At 34.3% G+C, this 18,459-nt stretch overlaps 1 protein-coding gene across 19 annotated transcripts in view; it reads right to left on the bottom strand.

Annotated features, from left to right (window-relative positions):
- The window catches only part of cpeb3 (cytoplasmic polyadenylation element binding protein 3), a 73,730-nt gene that overhangs the window by 38,508 nt on the left and 16,763 nt on the right, over positions 1–18,459 (bottom strand). For all 19 annotated transcript variants that reach the window (XM_009307546.5, XM_009307544.5, XM_009307545.5 and 16 more), the window contains 1 exon segment: positions 4,158–4,214. In XM_009307546.5, coding sequence (XP_009305821.1) covers positions 4,158–4,214 — 57 coding nt within the window.

The raw sequence follows: 18,459 nt of genomic DNA, 5'->3' as shown, positions 1-18,459 counted from the left end.
TAACCGTTCTTCACCAGACTTGGACCCTGTCATCTCCCCTCTGCGTCTCAAGGCCGCTGACATATGCGGCGAGCCACTGAGCAAACTGGTGACAGCGGAAAAGCTGTCTTCATGGAGGTAATCGGTCAGCTGGTAGCGCGAAAAGAAACTAAAGCCGTCGGCTGCGTCATACAGTACCTCCACTGTAGAGTTCATTTTAAAAGACGAAATGCAGCCATACGTAGCTCTGGCTACATAATTCGCTCTCTCCAGAAATGTATATGGGGGTACATTTTCACAATGAGCCTGTGTTGAATAAAATGTTAAATTAGATTATTTATAAACTATTTAAATAATTATACAGTTAAATAAACTTGCCACTGTTTAATATTTTATGCCAAAAAAATCTAAATGACAATCTTTTGTTTAAATTTAGATTAAATGTTATAAATAGTTTACAGAACACAAAAAATGTCTTACTGAAACACATACCTATGAATTGTAAATCCAGAGTAAATGGGAATATTCAAATGGTTTCATAATGTTTAATACTAATTAGTACATGTACTCAAAATTATTAGTCCTCTAGTGAAAATTGTTTAACATTTTTTCCAACACATGTCGAAACATTACAGTTTTAATAAGTAATTTCTAATAACTAAATTCTTGCATCTTTGCCATGATGACAGTACATAATATTTTACTAGGTGTACTGCAGGATACTAGTATTCAGCTTAAAGTGACATTTAAATGCTTAACTAGGTTAATTAGGCAAGTCATTAGACAAAAGTGATTTGTTCAACAAAAGTGGTAGCCAATTAGAAAAAAAAAACTTAAGTGGGCTAATATATTGACTTTAAAACCCGTTTTAAAAATACCAAACAGCTTTTATTTAAGCCAAATTATAAAATAAATAAGAAAACAAATATTATATTAAATACTGTTTCCTTGCTCTCTTAAAAAGCATCTGGGAAATATATGCAAATGTATAAAGAACTGTACATATTACTATAATTAGTTTGGTCTAATGGGTCATTTGGTCACAGTCCGGTTACCAAAAAAATATTGGTAAACTCTAAAATAATGGTCCATTAGTTAATGTCAGTTAATATATTAACTAACATGAAACTATTAATAATACATGTATAACTGTATCTTCATTACCACTAGTGAATATTATTTAAGATAAATACCATTAGTTCATGTTACCTCTGGAAGCAGAACTTTGGATTTTAATGATGCATTAGTTAATGCTGAACTATGATTAATAAATGCCATAAAAGATTTTTTTATTCATTAATACTCCTTCAGCTTTATCTTTATTTCAGAGGCCACCACAGCGGAATGAACCGCCAACTATTCCAGCATATGTTTTACTAAGCAGATGCACTTCCAGCTGCAACCCAGTACTGGGAAACACTCAAACACCCTCATTCACACACACATACACTACAGCCAGTTTAAGTTTATTCAGTTCACCTATAGCGCATGTCTTCGGACTTGTGGGGGTAACTGGAGCATCCGGAGGAAACCCACACCAACGTGGAAAGAACATGCAAACTCCACACAGAACTGCCAACTGACCCAGACAGGACTCGAAGCAGCAACCTTCTTGCTGTGAGGCGACAGTGCTAACCACTGAGCCACTGTGCCGAGCAGATTATTCATAATGTTAGTAAACACATTAACTAATCGACCATTATTCTAAGGTTTTACCAAATTATTTTCTACTCAGCATCAAAAAATAAAAATAAAACTTACAGTATGTCAACTTTACAATTTTATACACCTTCAGACCAATCTCCAGCCGGTGCAACTCACAACTTTAAAGGCAAGTTGATGTGAACAGACATGGAAACTATTCTTCCAGTGATAATGTCTAAATGAGAGGTTTTTAAGGCTTCTTCCTGTCCTGCAGCATCCATTAAACACACCAATGACACACCAGACCTCAAATGTCCCAATTTGACCTGTTCAACAGTACCTAAGCACATACACAACAAGCACCTACTGCAAGCATTAGGCTAATTAGCTCAATTAGCACAAGTCATCATGGTGACCTGGTAAAAAAATGCTCAAGGCGTTTCCGCTCTTTCATGTGTGTAGCCCTGGCCGTGCGCCACTTGCTGAGGTGGGCCGTGTGTGTGTGTGTGTGTATAAGCTTTCAGAGATGCTAATCATAGCCGGAGAGACGCTCATGTGTGCGGTTTTGGTGGCACCAAACATGAGGAAACTGAGGGTCAGCACATTGCACTGGAGGCCTGCTGGACACTGATGGAAGAGCCAAACAGGTTTAGCAATTGGTTGATGATGACTCAATAGGATATACGGTATATTAGGGCAAAGTTTATGACAAAGTAATTTAAATGCCTAATTTTATTTTAATTGCTCTGTTTAACTTTTTGAATCAGTATTTCGAAACAGGCTGATCACATTAATGGACAAATATTATACTATTTATACATACATTCATTCATATGTGTTGGTCTTCCGATCTTAAATGGAAGTAATGTGCAAAAAAAAAAAAAAAAAAAAAAAAGGGGTGGGGGGTGGGGGTGGGCACAAAGAGAAAAGCATATACTACTGATCAAAAGATTAGGATAATTAAAAGTAAAATAATAATAATAATTATTATTATTACCATGAGTATTATTATTATTATTATTATTATTATTATTATTTATATATTTTAATTATAATAATAATAAATAAATAAATAAATACATGCATAAATCTAAAATAATAATAATAATAATAGTAATAATAATAATAACAACAATATTTTATTATCATCATCAATATAAATAGTAATATATTATTATTATTATTATTATTATTATTGATATTATTAACATTACTATTATTATATTACAATGTATACATTTACATAAATATTATTTAAATATTAATTATATATTTATAATTATAAAATAATAATAAACAAATAAATAAATAAATGAATGAATATATAAATTTTAAATACTGAAGAAAATACAAAATAAATAAATACATCCATAAATAATAATAATAATAATAATAATAATAATAATAATAATAATAATAATAATAACTATATATAAATAAATAAATTATAAAAATATAATAATAATATTATTATTGTTTTTATTATGAATAATAGTAATAAAAATTATGATTAATATTATTATTATATTGTAATCTATATATTTGTACTTATAATAATAATAATAATAATAATAATAATAATAATAATAATAATAATAATAATGATAATAATAAATACATACATAAATATTAAACAACAACAACAATAATAATAACAACAATATATTATTATCATCATCAATAAAAATAAAAATATAATAATATTATTATTATTACTGTTATTATATAATAATGTATATATTTAGATAACTATAATTTAAATATGAATTATAATTTATAAATGTATAATTATAAAATAATAATAAACAAATAAAAAATGATAAAATAATAATAATAATAATAATAATAACAATAATAATTAAAAATAAATACATAATAATAATAATAATATATAAATATATAAATTTTAATTACATAAAATAACAATAATAATAATAATTATTATTATTTTTATTGTTAATAGTAGTAATAACCATTATTAATAATATCAATAGTAATAATAATAATTATTATTATTCAATAATTATAATTTATATATTAATTATATCTTATATATTTATAATTATAAAAAATAAAAAATAAATATTAAATGATGATGATAATGATGATGATGATAATAATAAATAACAATAATCAATTAGCAAAAGTGTATCAACATGATTTAATGGCTACAAAGGATTTCTAAATACTGTTCTTTTAAAACTTTTTTATATTCATCATAAAAACCAAAAATAATTTTCAACATTGATAATTAAAAGAAATGTTTGCAAAAACCATATTATAATGATTTCTTATGGAACTGAAACTGGAGTAATAATGTTGAAATTTGTAAATAAATGAAAATGAAAATGAAAATTGTAAAATTTGTTCATTTAAAAATCATAAATATTTGACGTTTTAAGGACATGCTTCATTCAAAAACAGTGTTGTTCACTGAACTGATTTGACTGATTGAAATAAAGGGAAAAACCAATGATGTGCTACCTTTAAAAATGAACACAGCATTAATATCACAGTTAAAGAGAGATACTCACTGTTTAGTGGTAATATATGTTCAGCTACTGGATGGTGAAAGTTGAGACCCATGCGACCTACAAGGAGATAAGAAGACACCATTAAAACATATGATTTAATGCAAAACAAATTTAAAACAAGAATAGTTATGGCCAATTCTCCAAAAAAAAAAGAAAAAAAAGAAAAGATTAATAATAAATAAATAAGATCCAATTTATTTTTTAATGCATATTAGGCTGAAAGTTGTTTTTTGAAATGCTGATGCCTTTGAAGATAACAGACCTGAACTAAAATCAACCAAATTCCAACTACTGTAGACTTGCATTGGCAACATGTGTTGGAATTGTGTCTTAGGCATGTCTACAGTTGATCTCAAACACATACACATCTACGAGTGTGTGTATATATTTTTAGGACAAAATTATTAGCCCCTTTAAGCTATATTTTTTCGACAGTCTACAGAACAAACCATCATTATAAAATAACTTGTCTAATTAACCTAACCTGCCTAGTTAACCTAATTAACCTAGTTAAACCTTTAATTTTCATTTTAAGCTGTATAGAAGTGTCTTGAAAAATATCTAATCAAATATTATTTACTGTCATCATGACAAAGATAAAATAAATCTGTTATTAGAAATGAGATATTAAAACTATTATGTTTAGAAATGTGTTGAAAAAATATCCTCTCTCTGTTTAACAGAAATTGGGGGAAAAAATTAAGAGGGAGGCTAATAATTCAGGGGGCTAATAATTCTGACTTCAACTGTGTGTGTGTGTGTGTATATATATATATATATATATATATATATATATATATATATATATATATATATATATATATATATATATATATATATATATATATATATATATATATATATATATAATAATATATAATATATTATTTTTTAACACATCAATAGGTATGTAGTGGCACAGAGTTAGAATTCTTTCTTGACTGTTTCGCACAGAAACAGCAAAGCCGCATGACAAGACTTTGATGCAGAGATGCTATTGGTTAAATTATGGCAAAGTAGACCACGGACGCAGCTAGAAGCGGAAGACGCGAGTATGTCTGCGGTCTGGAGGTTTTATAAAGTTGATGACGACAACATTGCCATAGCAAACTGTGAGATATGTAAACTTGGGATAGTCTGCCGGGTATTTTAAGTAAAGGTGCTGTTTGTTTTTATATTAGATTTTTTTTGTTATACATTTACTGTTGCACTAAAGTCCAGATGTGAAGAGTTGATGTTATTTATTACTTTAATTTATTATTTAGTACTTGTTCAAGCTACCACACAGAAGTGCTCTGTTTGTTAGAGTTGTTGAATGTTAAAATAAGGAAATTCAAATAAAAAATAAGGAACATCCTGGATCTTTTTCTTCGCTCTTCTTTATCCTGTTTTTATGTATTTTAGAAGTATTGGATTGTGTTTCGGCATCGGTAGATACTTAAAATCAAATGACTCGGACTCGAGGGCAAAAAACCTTAGGACATCCCTAAAAATGATTATTATTTCTTTAATGACGTCCGATTGACGGCTTGGACAGAATATCCTTAACAGCCTGTTTACTGTGAATTAGTCAGGGATGCAAGAAAGACACTGAAGTAAAACCTGTCCTCTATTCAATGCTGAAGTAAAAATAGTTCCACTTCCCCATGATTTAAATCATGCTTAAGCTGAACTTCACTTATACACGACTGCAAGTCCACCAATACAACTCAAAACATCTATTTATGAATCTTTTTTCTAAAAGAGGACAGCCCCAAAGGTCCCTAAAGTATTTAGTCACTTTAAGTGAGTCATAATTGCATCCCCAAAGTACAAATAAACACACACACAGCATCTGTAGCTACACAAGGTGTTCATTTGCATGGCTGTAAAACAGCTGTTGATTTACTTTCAGAATCAGATCTCTAATGTGCCAGCATGAGCAGTTTTGCTTGCAAATGACAGCAACAACACTCCTGAGGGATTCCAGGGAACGCTGTTAGCAAGCCTCAACCGGCTCTTACGCAAATTCTGAACCGTCGCAAGTCACATTTGCAAACCTTTTCCCTACAGCACATCAAGGATCTCAGCGAGGCTTTGCCCTTCGATGGATCAACAAACTGTAGTGATGGTGAAATTTGGGCAACGTGCAGGAGTTTCAACAGGTATTTGGCCCTGTGAGGTTGCAAGATGTACAGGGCAAATGTTTCCCAGCTTGCATGTGTTGTTTTGGCGAGTGCTATATATAGCGTCTCTGGTGAGAACCAGCAGCTGTGCTGAGGCCGCATCTTTCGCATATTGAGTGAGAAAATAATCTCAAATGCAAATCAAAGCAGCTCAACCATCAACAGTAGCCAAAGGAGTAAATATTACTAATAAACAGGTATGAAGTTGACCTCTAAATGAATGGCACATCACAATTTCAGCATGAACCATCAACACTTTAAGAGCCCTATGATTCATTTATTTAACAGTGCGACAACAACAATAACACTACGCTTCAGATTCATAGTGATTTGAGTTAAATGTCACTGCTGAGTCATCTTGAACAAACAGTACAGACACACAACAAATAAACAGTCGTTACTATTCAGCAGGTTTTTTTCTCGTTTACACACGATATAAAGATCCTAACACTACACAGGAAGATGTTATTACCAAGGTGACTTATAGGTAGGCCCACACGGAATCTGCGCGCACAGAATTCCGCAGATTTTCCACAGATTTTTAGCCTATTATTAATTCTGTTTATTTAATTGAGTAAATGTGTGTAAATCTGAATTTATTCAGTTTTTATTCAGTAATTTATTACTTTTTATTTAATATATTAAGGTTTTAGTTATGATACTCCCAAAATAATTCCTCAGAAATCCGCAGATTTTTACCAAATTTCTCTGCAGAAACAGCCAAAAACATTCGCAGATTCCGTCTGGCCCTGCTTATGGGGCACCTAGGTTACCCCTTTTTCAGATTTAATATAAGTCTTTTGTGTCTCCAGAATGTGTCTGTAAAGTTTCAGCTCAAAACACCCATCAGATTTTTCAATATACGTTTTATAAGTTTCTATTTTATACCTTTCAGCATCAGGTAGCGGTTTTGTTGTACTGTGCCTTTAAGGCTAGTCCTCCTCGCCCACCATTTCTACGTGCCTTAATCTCCTCCCTCGGCTGATTCAGACAACAGTCAGACTTAAACGAAGCAGATCTCACGTAGCGTTTGTGAGAAAGACTGCAGTAAGAACTTTACCAATGAGTATTTAATGCATTTATTGTGGAGTTGCATCAATGAGACACACAATGTCATCACAAAGTTCTCGCATACACACACCCAGCGCGGACACACACACACAGACAGCACGCGCGTTTAGCTTTGCACTCTTTTTACACGCATATGTGACAGGATACAGGTTAATCTCCACTGCTGTATGGATATCTGTTATGCTACAAAATAAATCTGATTTAACGTCCACAAACCGGGATTGAAGTGTCTTCATTCATAATTGTTCTGGCTGTGCTGTTGAAGTAAAGCTGAAGTAAATAGCGGTAATTCATTACACACATGCGCTGTTTGAAAACATTTCAAACTTTTAAAACTCAATCATGATCACATTTGATGGTCCTAGCAAACTGAACAGACCTTTATTCCCAGTTGCTTTGCGCTCGTCCTGTGTTGTTGATATGGTTATACGGATTACTACGGAGACAAGATGATACGCAGCTTTCAATCAATATTGGTGAGCAGGTAAACCGCACTCCTACGTCAAGTTGCGGTTGGTCTGAAAACTGCTCCCATTGGTCCACCGTTTTTATGCTGTTAAATTGAAAAAAAGGACTGGGTGGGTTTATTTAACCCCAATATGACGATCTATACACTATATCTACACACATGTCTGTCCAAACAGCTTGAAAAGTAGATTTTTCACCATAGGTGCCCTTTAAAGAGATCACACAAAAATTAGAATTACCTCATTATTTATTTTCCCGCGTGTGGTTTTAAACTTGTATGAGTTTCTTTCTTCTGTTTAAGACAAAAGGAGATATTTTGAAGAATGATAGTTGATGGGATCCTTTAAATTTTATAATAGAAAAAATATTAAAGTGAAGGGGGAGTAAATGATGGCTTGGAGAATGTTAATTTTTGGGTAAACTATCCCTATTTAAACCTAAACTTGATTCAGTTTTTGTCTGTCCAAGCCAAAGAGCTTAGAATGACCAAGTGGCGACACTCAATAGAACGTTCCATTGCAGCAGCAGCCCCGGACTGCGCCATTTTAGAGTGAAAGCGATCGGCTGTCTATTGAATCTTAGTCCTGCTGCGATGGCAAGCAGCTGCTTTGTTTTTTATTTATTTATTTAAAAAGTGCATTAAAGCTGAAATACAACCTGAAAAAAAGACAATACAACACTTACTATCACAATCATCAGCACTTTTAATAGTTCATTTTACAGACTTCTAATATGCTGTTGTTCTATTGGAATTTCCTTTCAAAAATAACTGCCGTGCCCTCTAGTGGCTGTTTCCCAAGATGCACTAGAGTGTTGCCTCTTGGCGATTCTATGCTCTTTGCTATGGCTGGTGGTATATCAAGTGTGCATGATATATCAATATATGTTTTTAAATAAACAATACGGCATTTTTCATATTTTCCATCCTCAAGCGAAATTTCCAAACCACATAAATTCCTACTGAAATGACTTTAATTTAACAATTTTGCACACAGTGCGGAACGGTGGCTCAGTGGTTAGCACCGTTGCTGGTTCAAGTCCCAGCATTTCTGTGTGAAATTTGCATGTTCTCCCCATGTAGACGTGGGTTTCCTGCAGGTGCTCTGGTTTCCCCTACAGTCCAAATACATGCGCTATAGGTGAATTAAAAAAAACTAAATTGGCCGTAGCATATGAGTGTGAATGAGAGAGTGTATGGATGTTTCCCAGTAATGGGAAAGGGCATCCGCTGTGTAAAACATATGCCGGAATAGTTGGCGGTAATTCCACTGTGGTGACCCCTGATAAATAAGGGACTAAGCCGAAGAAAAAAGAATGAAGGAATTTAGCACACAAAAATGTGCTAACTAGCCATAAATATGGCCACATCTATATTTAGTGTATAAATTTAGTTCACTTTATATATTTCTAGAGGAAGATAAATTTACCCAAGTTACAAAAATAGAGGTTTTCATTCATTCATTTTCTTTTCGGCTAAGTCCCTTTATTAATCCGGGTTCACCACAGCTGAATGAACCACCAACTTATACAGCACATGTTTTACGCAGTGTAAAACAACCTTCCAGCTGCAACCCATCACTGGGAAAAGACGTTTTCATAACTTGATTATATTCAGAGAAAACAGCTACAGAAACATTCAAGTCTGTCATAATTTACTCACAATTTCTTTTGTTGAACACAAAAGATATTTTGAAGAATGTTGATAGCCATTGACTTCAATAGTATTTGTTCTCCTATTATACAAGTCAGTAGCTAAGTGTTGCCAAAATCATTAAAAATACCTTCTTTTGTATGCAGAAACTCATAAAAAGAAAAGTGTTAAAGCTATTAGTGTACATTGTTATTTCATTCATCTAGAAATGATCTAACGCTATTTTGAATTTGTGGTTAATCTTTTTGTACATTCTGCTGGAACATAAGTCCAAAAAGAAACTTCCTTCAGCATATATTTGAAAGACATTTGAACAAGAAATATTCATTTATTCAAATAATTCAAGCAGATACTGGCACACCCACTGAAATTTAAATCAAGTATTAAACAAAGTACTCACTGCTTATAACCTTATAATAGAAGAATAATTCTGATACTACAGTGATGCATGTAAATGTTTCTGTGACTCTGAGGCTGGTTTCACTTGTTTCAGACAGCTGGAAAAGAGTCTGTATAGTGAATAAGTTCCTCTTCAGCACGTCTCTAACTGAATGCAGCTGTAGTTCTGCAGACCCAACGGTGACATAATGGACAGACTGACTCTGGTTTGAACATTACCCTTCTGTAAAATCCCCCTTAAAACATGCTTAAGATGGTAGGCGGAACATAACCCAAAATGGTTATTAGGGATGACCAGATGGACTACCAGGTGGTAATGTGTAGCGTCTCGAAGAAAGTGATGCTACACGAGAGCATTTGATTGGTCACGATTTGATGAGAAACTGAAATATGCAGTGACGTGAAAAAAAAAACGTAGATCCATTTAAGTGGAAGTCACAAACTACAAGCCTTACGTGTTTTTATCAATTTTATACCTTCTAACTGCAAATTGTGTCACGGCATTGGAGCACACTAGCTCATAGATATCCTATAAACTAACAATACTAATACTAACAACTAAAAAACCTGCAAAAATGGTTCTTAACACAGCATCTCCAAAGCAAAGAAAACAAAACATGTACATTAATGGTTTGAATTAATAAACACTTGTCACAACATCGTTCATTTCCGATGCGTTATTCTAAGATCAAGTTCAACCGTGGGCTACTTTGTTATTTAGGAAACGCACGCCAGAAGGTGTCCATGATACTGGGAACATATGCACTGTGCAGTATTGTTGTTGAGAATTGCTGTTTTACAATTTAACATTTCAAGTTATTAACATTTTTTTAATATGTAATGATCATACTAAAATTAACACGCAATAGATATTTTTCTGATCCAATGGTAATTTGGGCTAAAAGAACTATCAGGTGGAATCATTTACACTTTAAAACACTATGAATGAATGAAAATCGATTAAGGAGAGATTTGCGATGCATTTTTAAAATCTCAAAATTGATAAAAGAATCCGTTTCTTAAACAAATTTTCACCATACACAGTAAAAACATTGATAAATTAGCAGTTTTGCGTATTTTGCAATTAATGTTTTTACTTTTCCTTGTTTATTTTTGGTTTTGAATTGGAAAATGGGACCTTGATTCTTGAACTTGACCTTGAAAAGTTTAAAAAGTGACTTTTATGAACATTTTAATAGTTTATAGTGATGTATTGTCTGGGTTGGTGTTGTATATTATGCTATAAAAATCTTTAATTTAAATTGGTAGTAAAGTTTCTGTTATTTTACAGAATTAATTCTCTATATTATTTCAAATGACTAAAATGTTAGTAAAAGTCAATTTGTTAAACAGTTGAATTTTCAACATCAAAAGTCGACAGAGCAGAGATCAGCGCCCTATGCCTCAATTCACAATTGTAATTATACAGAAAACTCCTGTAAATCACAAAATACAGAAACTTCATTAACAGAGGTTTTTACAGTGTAGTTCCATTGCATTTACTATTTATTGCAATGACAAAAATATGCAAAAATACACTGTATTTAAAAAATGTTCAATATGCTGTGCAGCCCTACCAGCCAGTTAATGGCAGTCCAGCAGGTCAATCACAAATGATGACCATTATCCAACACTGACTACTAAAAAAAAAAAATCAAAAGGAAACAAAACAAAACAAAAAAGAACAAAACAAATGAAAATAAACAAAAGGAAACCAAACCAACTCAAAATAAAATGAAAAAACAAAAAGGAAACAAACAAAAGGAAATCAAATCAAAACAAAAACAAAACGAAAGTGAAAAAACAAAAACAAAATTAAAACAAACAAAAGGAAACCAAACAAAACAAAAACAAAAGAAACAAAACAAAAGGAAAACCGAGCAACATTAAAAATCAAAAAACAAAAAAAGGAAACTAACAAAAAGAAGCTAACAATAGGAAATTAAAACAAAACAAAAAGGAAAACAAAACAAAAGGAAAACAAAACAAAAGGAAATCAAAGCGAAACAAAAACAAAACCGAAAACTAAAACAAAACAAAAAAGAAACAAAAACAAACTAAAGGATATAAATCAAAAGGAAAACAAAACTAAACGAAAAAACAAAAAGGAAACAAACAAAAGGAAACAAACAAAAAGAAATGCAACAAAAGAAAATAAAACAAAAGGAAACAAACAAAAGGAAACAGAAAAAAAGGAAAACAAAACAAAACGGAAATCAAACAAAAAGCAAATAAAACCAAACCAAACCAAACTCAAAAAACAGATAACCAGTTAACCAGCCGCCAGGTACCATGCACCTTAAACTAGATTTAGCAGGATTTTTGAGTCTACTTCCAATGGAAACCTACAGCTCACATTCAATTAAAATCCCCATCAGTACCCTTTTGACAGAAGAGACACCTCAAAGACAAAGCTGAACACGTTCGCCTGACATTTCCATCTAGGGGTCTATGGTTATGCAAATCCTGCATTTTCCTTTCCCTCTCGCTGTTTGATCAGCCCTGAACTCTGGAAGCAAAATGTCAGACTCTTTCCTTCTGCATGAAAGAGGGCAATTTTCTGGTCTTGTTTTGACAGACACACATAAGCCTTTTCCCCCCCGACACACTAACTTACAATTTGAGGACTTGACGACTAAAACGTGGCTTCCTCCCAGTGTTGGGTTTTATAGTGAGATTATTTATAACAGTCTATGCATATGCATTGTCAGTTTATTACAGCACATTACACTATAAAAATGCCAGGCTCCACATAATTAGGTTGATGTTACGTGGGGATGTGGCTCTGTTGTTCTCTCCTCACCTTTCCGTTTTATTTGCTGTCTGCTGTCCTTCTAAAATCAAGGTGGTCCGATCGTCTCACAGAGTGGACCAATCGGAAGAGGATGGGGGTCACTTAAGCACTTCAGTTTCTTTGGTTATTTAGAGGCGGGGAGAGTTTAGTTAGCAGGTGTTTTTTATTTGTTATTGTCTTTTATTTGGCACCGCTTATTTTCCTACCCTCTATCAGATTTGTTTCAATTGATTTATTTGCTTATTTTGCATTTATTGTAGACATCTGTAAATATACTCTGAGCGATTAAGTAATCTTTTTTTTCTTTATCTTTATTGTTATTAAAGTGAACCACTTTTTGCCACGTCCGTTGTCTGTGTTGATCCATGCTAACATCTCGAGGGAATTTAAAAAGATATTGGGTTGTCATAATTATGTTTAGCTCTTTTATCCTCCGAGCCACTTGGGGCATAACATAATTCGGGGGCTCGTCCGGGATCTTTCATCAGCATCGAGGAAGCCTGGATACTTTTGGTAGCCCATTTTTTCCCACTGGGAGTAGCTGCTGTGACCCGACACAAACATCGTGAAAATTTTAAAGCTAGGTAAGTGTTACAAATTTGATAATCCTGTGTCGTGGGTTGCCCTTAAGTGGATTGAACGTAAATCAATTAAGCAGTCCCTAAAAAAAAAGGAATTGTGTTTTATTTCAACTCACTTTAATGAAGCAGTTTTAATAAAGTCATTTTCTGATTGTACATTGTTAAATTGAGATTAAACAAACTTAAATCTGGTATTCCAGTACGGAAAATCAGAATTTGTTTAGACTTCAGCTCAGAGTTCGACCAAACCGGTCTTTAGGAGCCATCGGTATTGTGGAAAATCAGATTAGGATAGCACTGTCCTTGAGTTTGAGCAACTATCACATCAACATACGCACACCTTCAGCTTCACACGGCCACCTTAACGAGACGGCTTTAAGGAAAGACAAACAATGTTAAACTATTAATAGAAAAGACCCTACAGTGAAACACTGTGTGCTGAGAACTGGCAAACTGCTGTGGTGCAACAACAGTTAAAGGGACATTTCACCCAAAAATGAACACTCTGGCATCGTTTATTTATGATTTTCTTCTTTCTTCCGTGGATTACAAATGATATTTTTAAGAACATGTCAGTGCTTTTGTTGTCTATACAATGAAAGCCAATGGGGTCTAAAGTTGTTTTGGCCACCTTTGACATTTATTGTATGGCCAAAAAGCAGTATGGACACTTTTTTTAAATGTCATTGGGGTCGTTTTGTTTAATATTAGTCACAAAATAAAGAATGCCACCAAGTTTTAACACAACACTGGGATGGGTAAATTACAAAATGTACATTTTTGGGTGGACTGTTTCTTCATTCATTCATTCATTCATTCATTCATTCATTCATTCATTTTCTTGTCGGCTTAGTCCCTTTACTATGCCGGGGTCGCCACAGCGGAATGATCCGCCAACTTATCCAGCAAGTTTTTATGCAGCGGATGCCCTTCCAGCCACAACCCATCTCTGTAGAAACATCCACACACACACACTCATACACTACGGACAATTTAGCCTACCCAGTTCACCTGTACCGCATGTCTTTGGACTGTGGGGGAAACCGGAGCACTCGGAGGAAACGTGAACGCAGGGAGAACATGCAAACCCCACACAGAAACACCAACTGAGCCGAGGCTCGAACCAGCGACCCAGCGACCTTCTTGCTCTTGCTGTGAGGCGACAGCACTACTGCGCCACTGTTTTGCCCCTCCTTCAATCATGAGCATGTCAAATAGTTTATGATAGGATTTTATTTGATAACATTACAGTGAGAATGAACTAATGATGAAAAATCACCTTATTAATAATATTTGTGTTAACTATAACATTTACTTACGCATTTTCAAGGTCATAAGTTGAATGTTACCATAAGTTAACACAAACACAATGAAAATTAATCCCCATCACAAGTTAACAAATGCTGCAAAATCTTATTGCTTGTTCATGTTAGCCAACGCATTCATTAATATTAACAAATATAATAAAGTAACAAATACACTTTTAACGCATTCTTTTATTCAATTTGATATCAAAATTACAACGTAAAGGTCAATTTTGATATCAAATTCAATAAATGTAATCATTTGGCAGAAGCTTTTATTTTTTAAGAGTTGCTCTCTGTAGAACAAAATCATTCATTTGATTTTATTTGACATTTTTGCATTTATGCGGGAAAAACCTTCATTATGGATGTGACATGTCTCCATTACGCATGTGAAAGATGTGAAATTAGCACTTGTGTGACTTTGGTAAATCAAAAAGAATTGCTTGAAAACATTGACAGAGACATTGTAGATTTTTTTTTTTACAGTACTGTAAAATACAAGCCCTTTACAAAAAGGATTTGGTTTCGCTATTTTGGTGAAAACTTTGGCATGGATTTGCTCTGATTTTGTTCATATCATGACAGTAGGCACACTATACCAACCCACAGTTCTGTTCAAACTGCTTCCAAAAGTTGACTTTGCATCATACAGTAGGTGCCCTTTAAGTGCATCCCCACTCTTTATACATAATATTTTCATCCAGTGTCTTCAAAACTGGATGAGTTGCACTGTGAACCATAAGATACTTTTATCAGTGTCAACGTTCAAAGTTGCACCAGCCCAGGCTTGACAAACATCTTGCATCATGATCTTGGCTACACAGTCTCAACTTTGGCCTACAGGGTCAAAAAAGAGCCCCGAGTGAACCCAGCTGACCTTCCAGATTACAGGTCACCCATTTCCTACTTCTGACTGTAATGAGAGGAACCGGTCGGTGCAGATGTGCAGAAACTGTATCCTCAAATATACTTCTCTCATCAGCTTGCTTAGTATGATCATTATGGCTGAGTTATTGGGCATAATAAAATCAGACGCTGGTGGCTGCCAGGCTGTGACTGTCACCTCAATATCAGTCGAGCTTTGGAAGATTTTTCAAAACATATGACGCTGAGAAAACCAAGCGATTTAGTCCAAACCTTTGGTCACAGTTGCACAAGACAGATCATGTGAGAAGTCCAACAGAAATATGTGCGCACGAGCTTGCACAAAGGCATCTTTGTGATGGTGTGTTTGTGTCAGAGTTGGAAATAGAGAGACTGTGACCTGATTATTCTGTTCTGCATTAGAAAACACAACATGTCCTCAAAATTGATGGAATTGGATTGATGTTGATTGAAAAAATTGAACAGGCTCACAATGCTTTACCATCAACATTTAAATGGATTTTGAGGAAATGAGTATAGATTTTTTTGCCTGTAGAGCACAAAAAATAGTTAATAGTTTGCTTTTTGTAAGGAGTCTTTTAAGCTTACCATTTGATTCAAAATAAAATGAGGGATAAAAAAATAAAAATAAAAAAGGTTTAAATAAATTGTTGATTTAAATTTATATATAAATATAAAATTGGCTGTTCATTCATTCATTTTCTTGTCGGCTTAGTCCCTTTATTAATCCGGGGTTGCCAATGATCCGCCAACTTATCCAGCAACTTTTTACGCAGCGGATGCCCTTCCAGCCGCAACCCATTTCTGGGAAACATTTACACACACTCATACACTACAGACAATTTAGCCTACCCAATTCACCTGTACCACATGTCTTTGGTCTGTGGGGGAAACCGGAGCACCCGGAGGAAACCCACGTGAAGGCAGGGAGAACATGCAAACTCCACACAGAAACGGCAACTGAGCCGAGGTTCGAACCAGCGACCTTCTTGCTGTGAGGCGACAGCACTACCTACTGCGCCACTGCCTCACCCTATATATATATATATATATATATATATATATATATATATATATATATATATATATATATATATATATATATATATATATATATATATAAGCTTAAAGCAAAATTGTCCATATCCATTCAATAGAAGTCAGCTTTATATAGACACTTTCAGTTAGAATGAAATAACTCTGATTGAGAAATACAGTATAGTGTTTTTATGAACATGAATATTGAAGAAAAACACTAAGTTTGATGCTAAACAATGCAATATTAGATATGTAGACCGATGATGTGTGTTATCAGCTGTATAGTGTGGATGGAGAGATCATTTCGAAAATGCTAGATGCAACGCCAGTGTGGACGTGGATCTTTTCCTTCTTCAACGCCATTTTAACACTAAAAAGTATTAGTGTAAACAGGGCCTAAGTGTGTATTTTTTGCGAGAGGGTTGCTGCTGCGACAGGGGCGGGGTGGAGGATCGCGATGCCGGTGAGGATTGCAATGGACGATGACATTGTCTATCAACCCAACACTAATTTATATCACAATATATCTCACAGAATAACAAAACAGAAGGATGTGCCAAAACTTTCTTCAGTATAACAGAGAGAATGTCGTTGTGTACCTTGGCTCTAAATGTCAAACAACAAAAATAAGGTCAAGAGTCTTGGTGTTATTCTGGAATCAGATATTAGTTTCAATAGTCATGTCAAAGCAGTAACCGAATTAGCATACCATCATCTCAAAAACAGGAACTGGATGCTTGCTTCCAAAGAGAAATGTGTTCATGCTTTTATCAGCAGCAGGGTGGATTACTGTAATGGACTCCTCACTGGCCTCCCCAAAAAGACAGTCAGACATTTGCAGAGCGCTGCAGCCAGGATTCTGACCAGAACCAGAAAATCAGAGCACATCACACCTGTCTTCGGGTCTTTACACTGGCTCCCAGTTACATTCAGAATAGATTTTAAAGTATCATTACTTGTCTATAAAACACTAAATGGCCTAGGACCTCAGTACATAACAGAAATGCTCACTGAATACAAACCTAACAGATCACTCAGATCATTAGGATCAAGTAAATTAGAAATTATAAGAGTTCAGTAAAAGCAGAGTGAATCTGCCTTCAGCTACTACAGTTTTTCCCAAAATCGTGCAGCCCTACTGTAAACCACATAAACCTGTACACACACGCGCAAACACAGATACATGGGAGAAACACAATCCCTAAAGATACATTGGAAGAAAATGATTCTTCAGAAATTTAAGTAGAATTATTAGGACGCTCCAAGAAAGTTCAGATAAATAGTCTCTTTTTCAGTCCGTATCCCACTTCACTGACATCTGCTCGAGGTGAGCCGTTTGCCAGGGCGTCTGGTAGTCGGTCAGGATTTTCAGCTCTACCTTTCCAGGAGTAATCACTCAAGAATCCAGATCCTCCAACCGCCAGATTCACTCTCACAGACACATTCGACCCAGGAGCTCTCAAATCTACCCAGCTATTCCCTAGATCTGGAAAAACACCTGAGACGGGGGGCCCCTGCTGAGGCTTTCTATGCATCTAGCATATAAAAACAATTTCCCTGGCCTCCAGTTTTACACAATCACACGCTCCCATTGTCTACAGCAGGAAAGTCATCTCTCATGACGTCCCATGGGACTCGAGTGAGATCTTAAAACATCTGAGGAGAGACGTTTCCCACACCTGATGACAACAACTAAAACGGTCTTTGCGGAGGCAGGAATGATCACATTTATGGAGAATACAGCTTTAAAAAAGGCTAAAATACTATTTAAAATTTCTGAATATTTGCAGTTGAGCTTTATATTCTATTTGCCATACTGTTTAAAGGTTTGAGGTCAGGACAGTTTTTGGACTACTCCAACACTATTTATAAAGGATTGGTCAATCCTATATTAATCGTCTACAAGTGGTCCAAAACGCAGCTGCCAGACTCAGCTATCTCAG

This window comes from Danio rerio, chromosome 13 (assembly GCF_049306965.1).
Source record: "Danio rerio strain Tuebingen ecotype United States chromosome 13, GRCz12tu, whole genome shotgun sequence".
Taxonomy (NCBI): Eukaryota; Metazoa; Chordata; class Actinopteri; order Cypriniformes; family Danionidae; genus Danio; species Danio rerio.
This window is presented reverse-complemented; position numbering and strand designations above follow the sequence as displayed.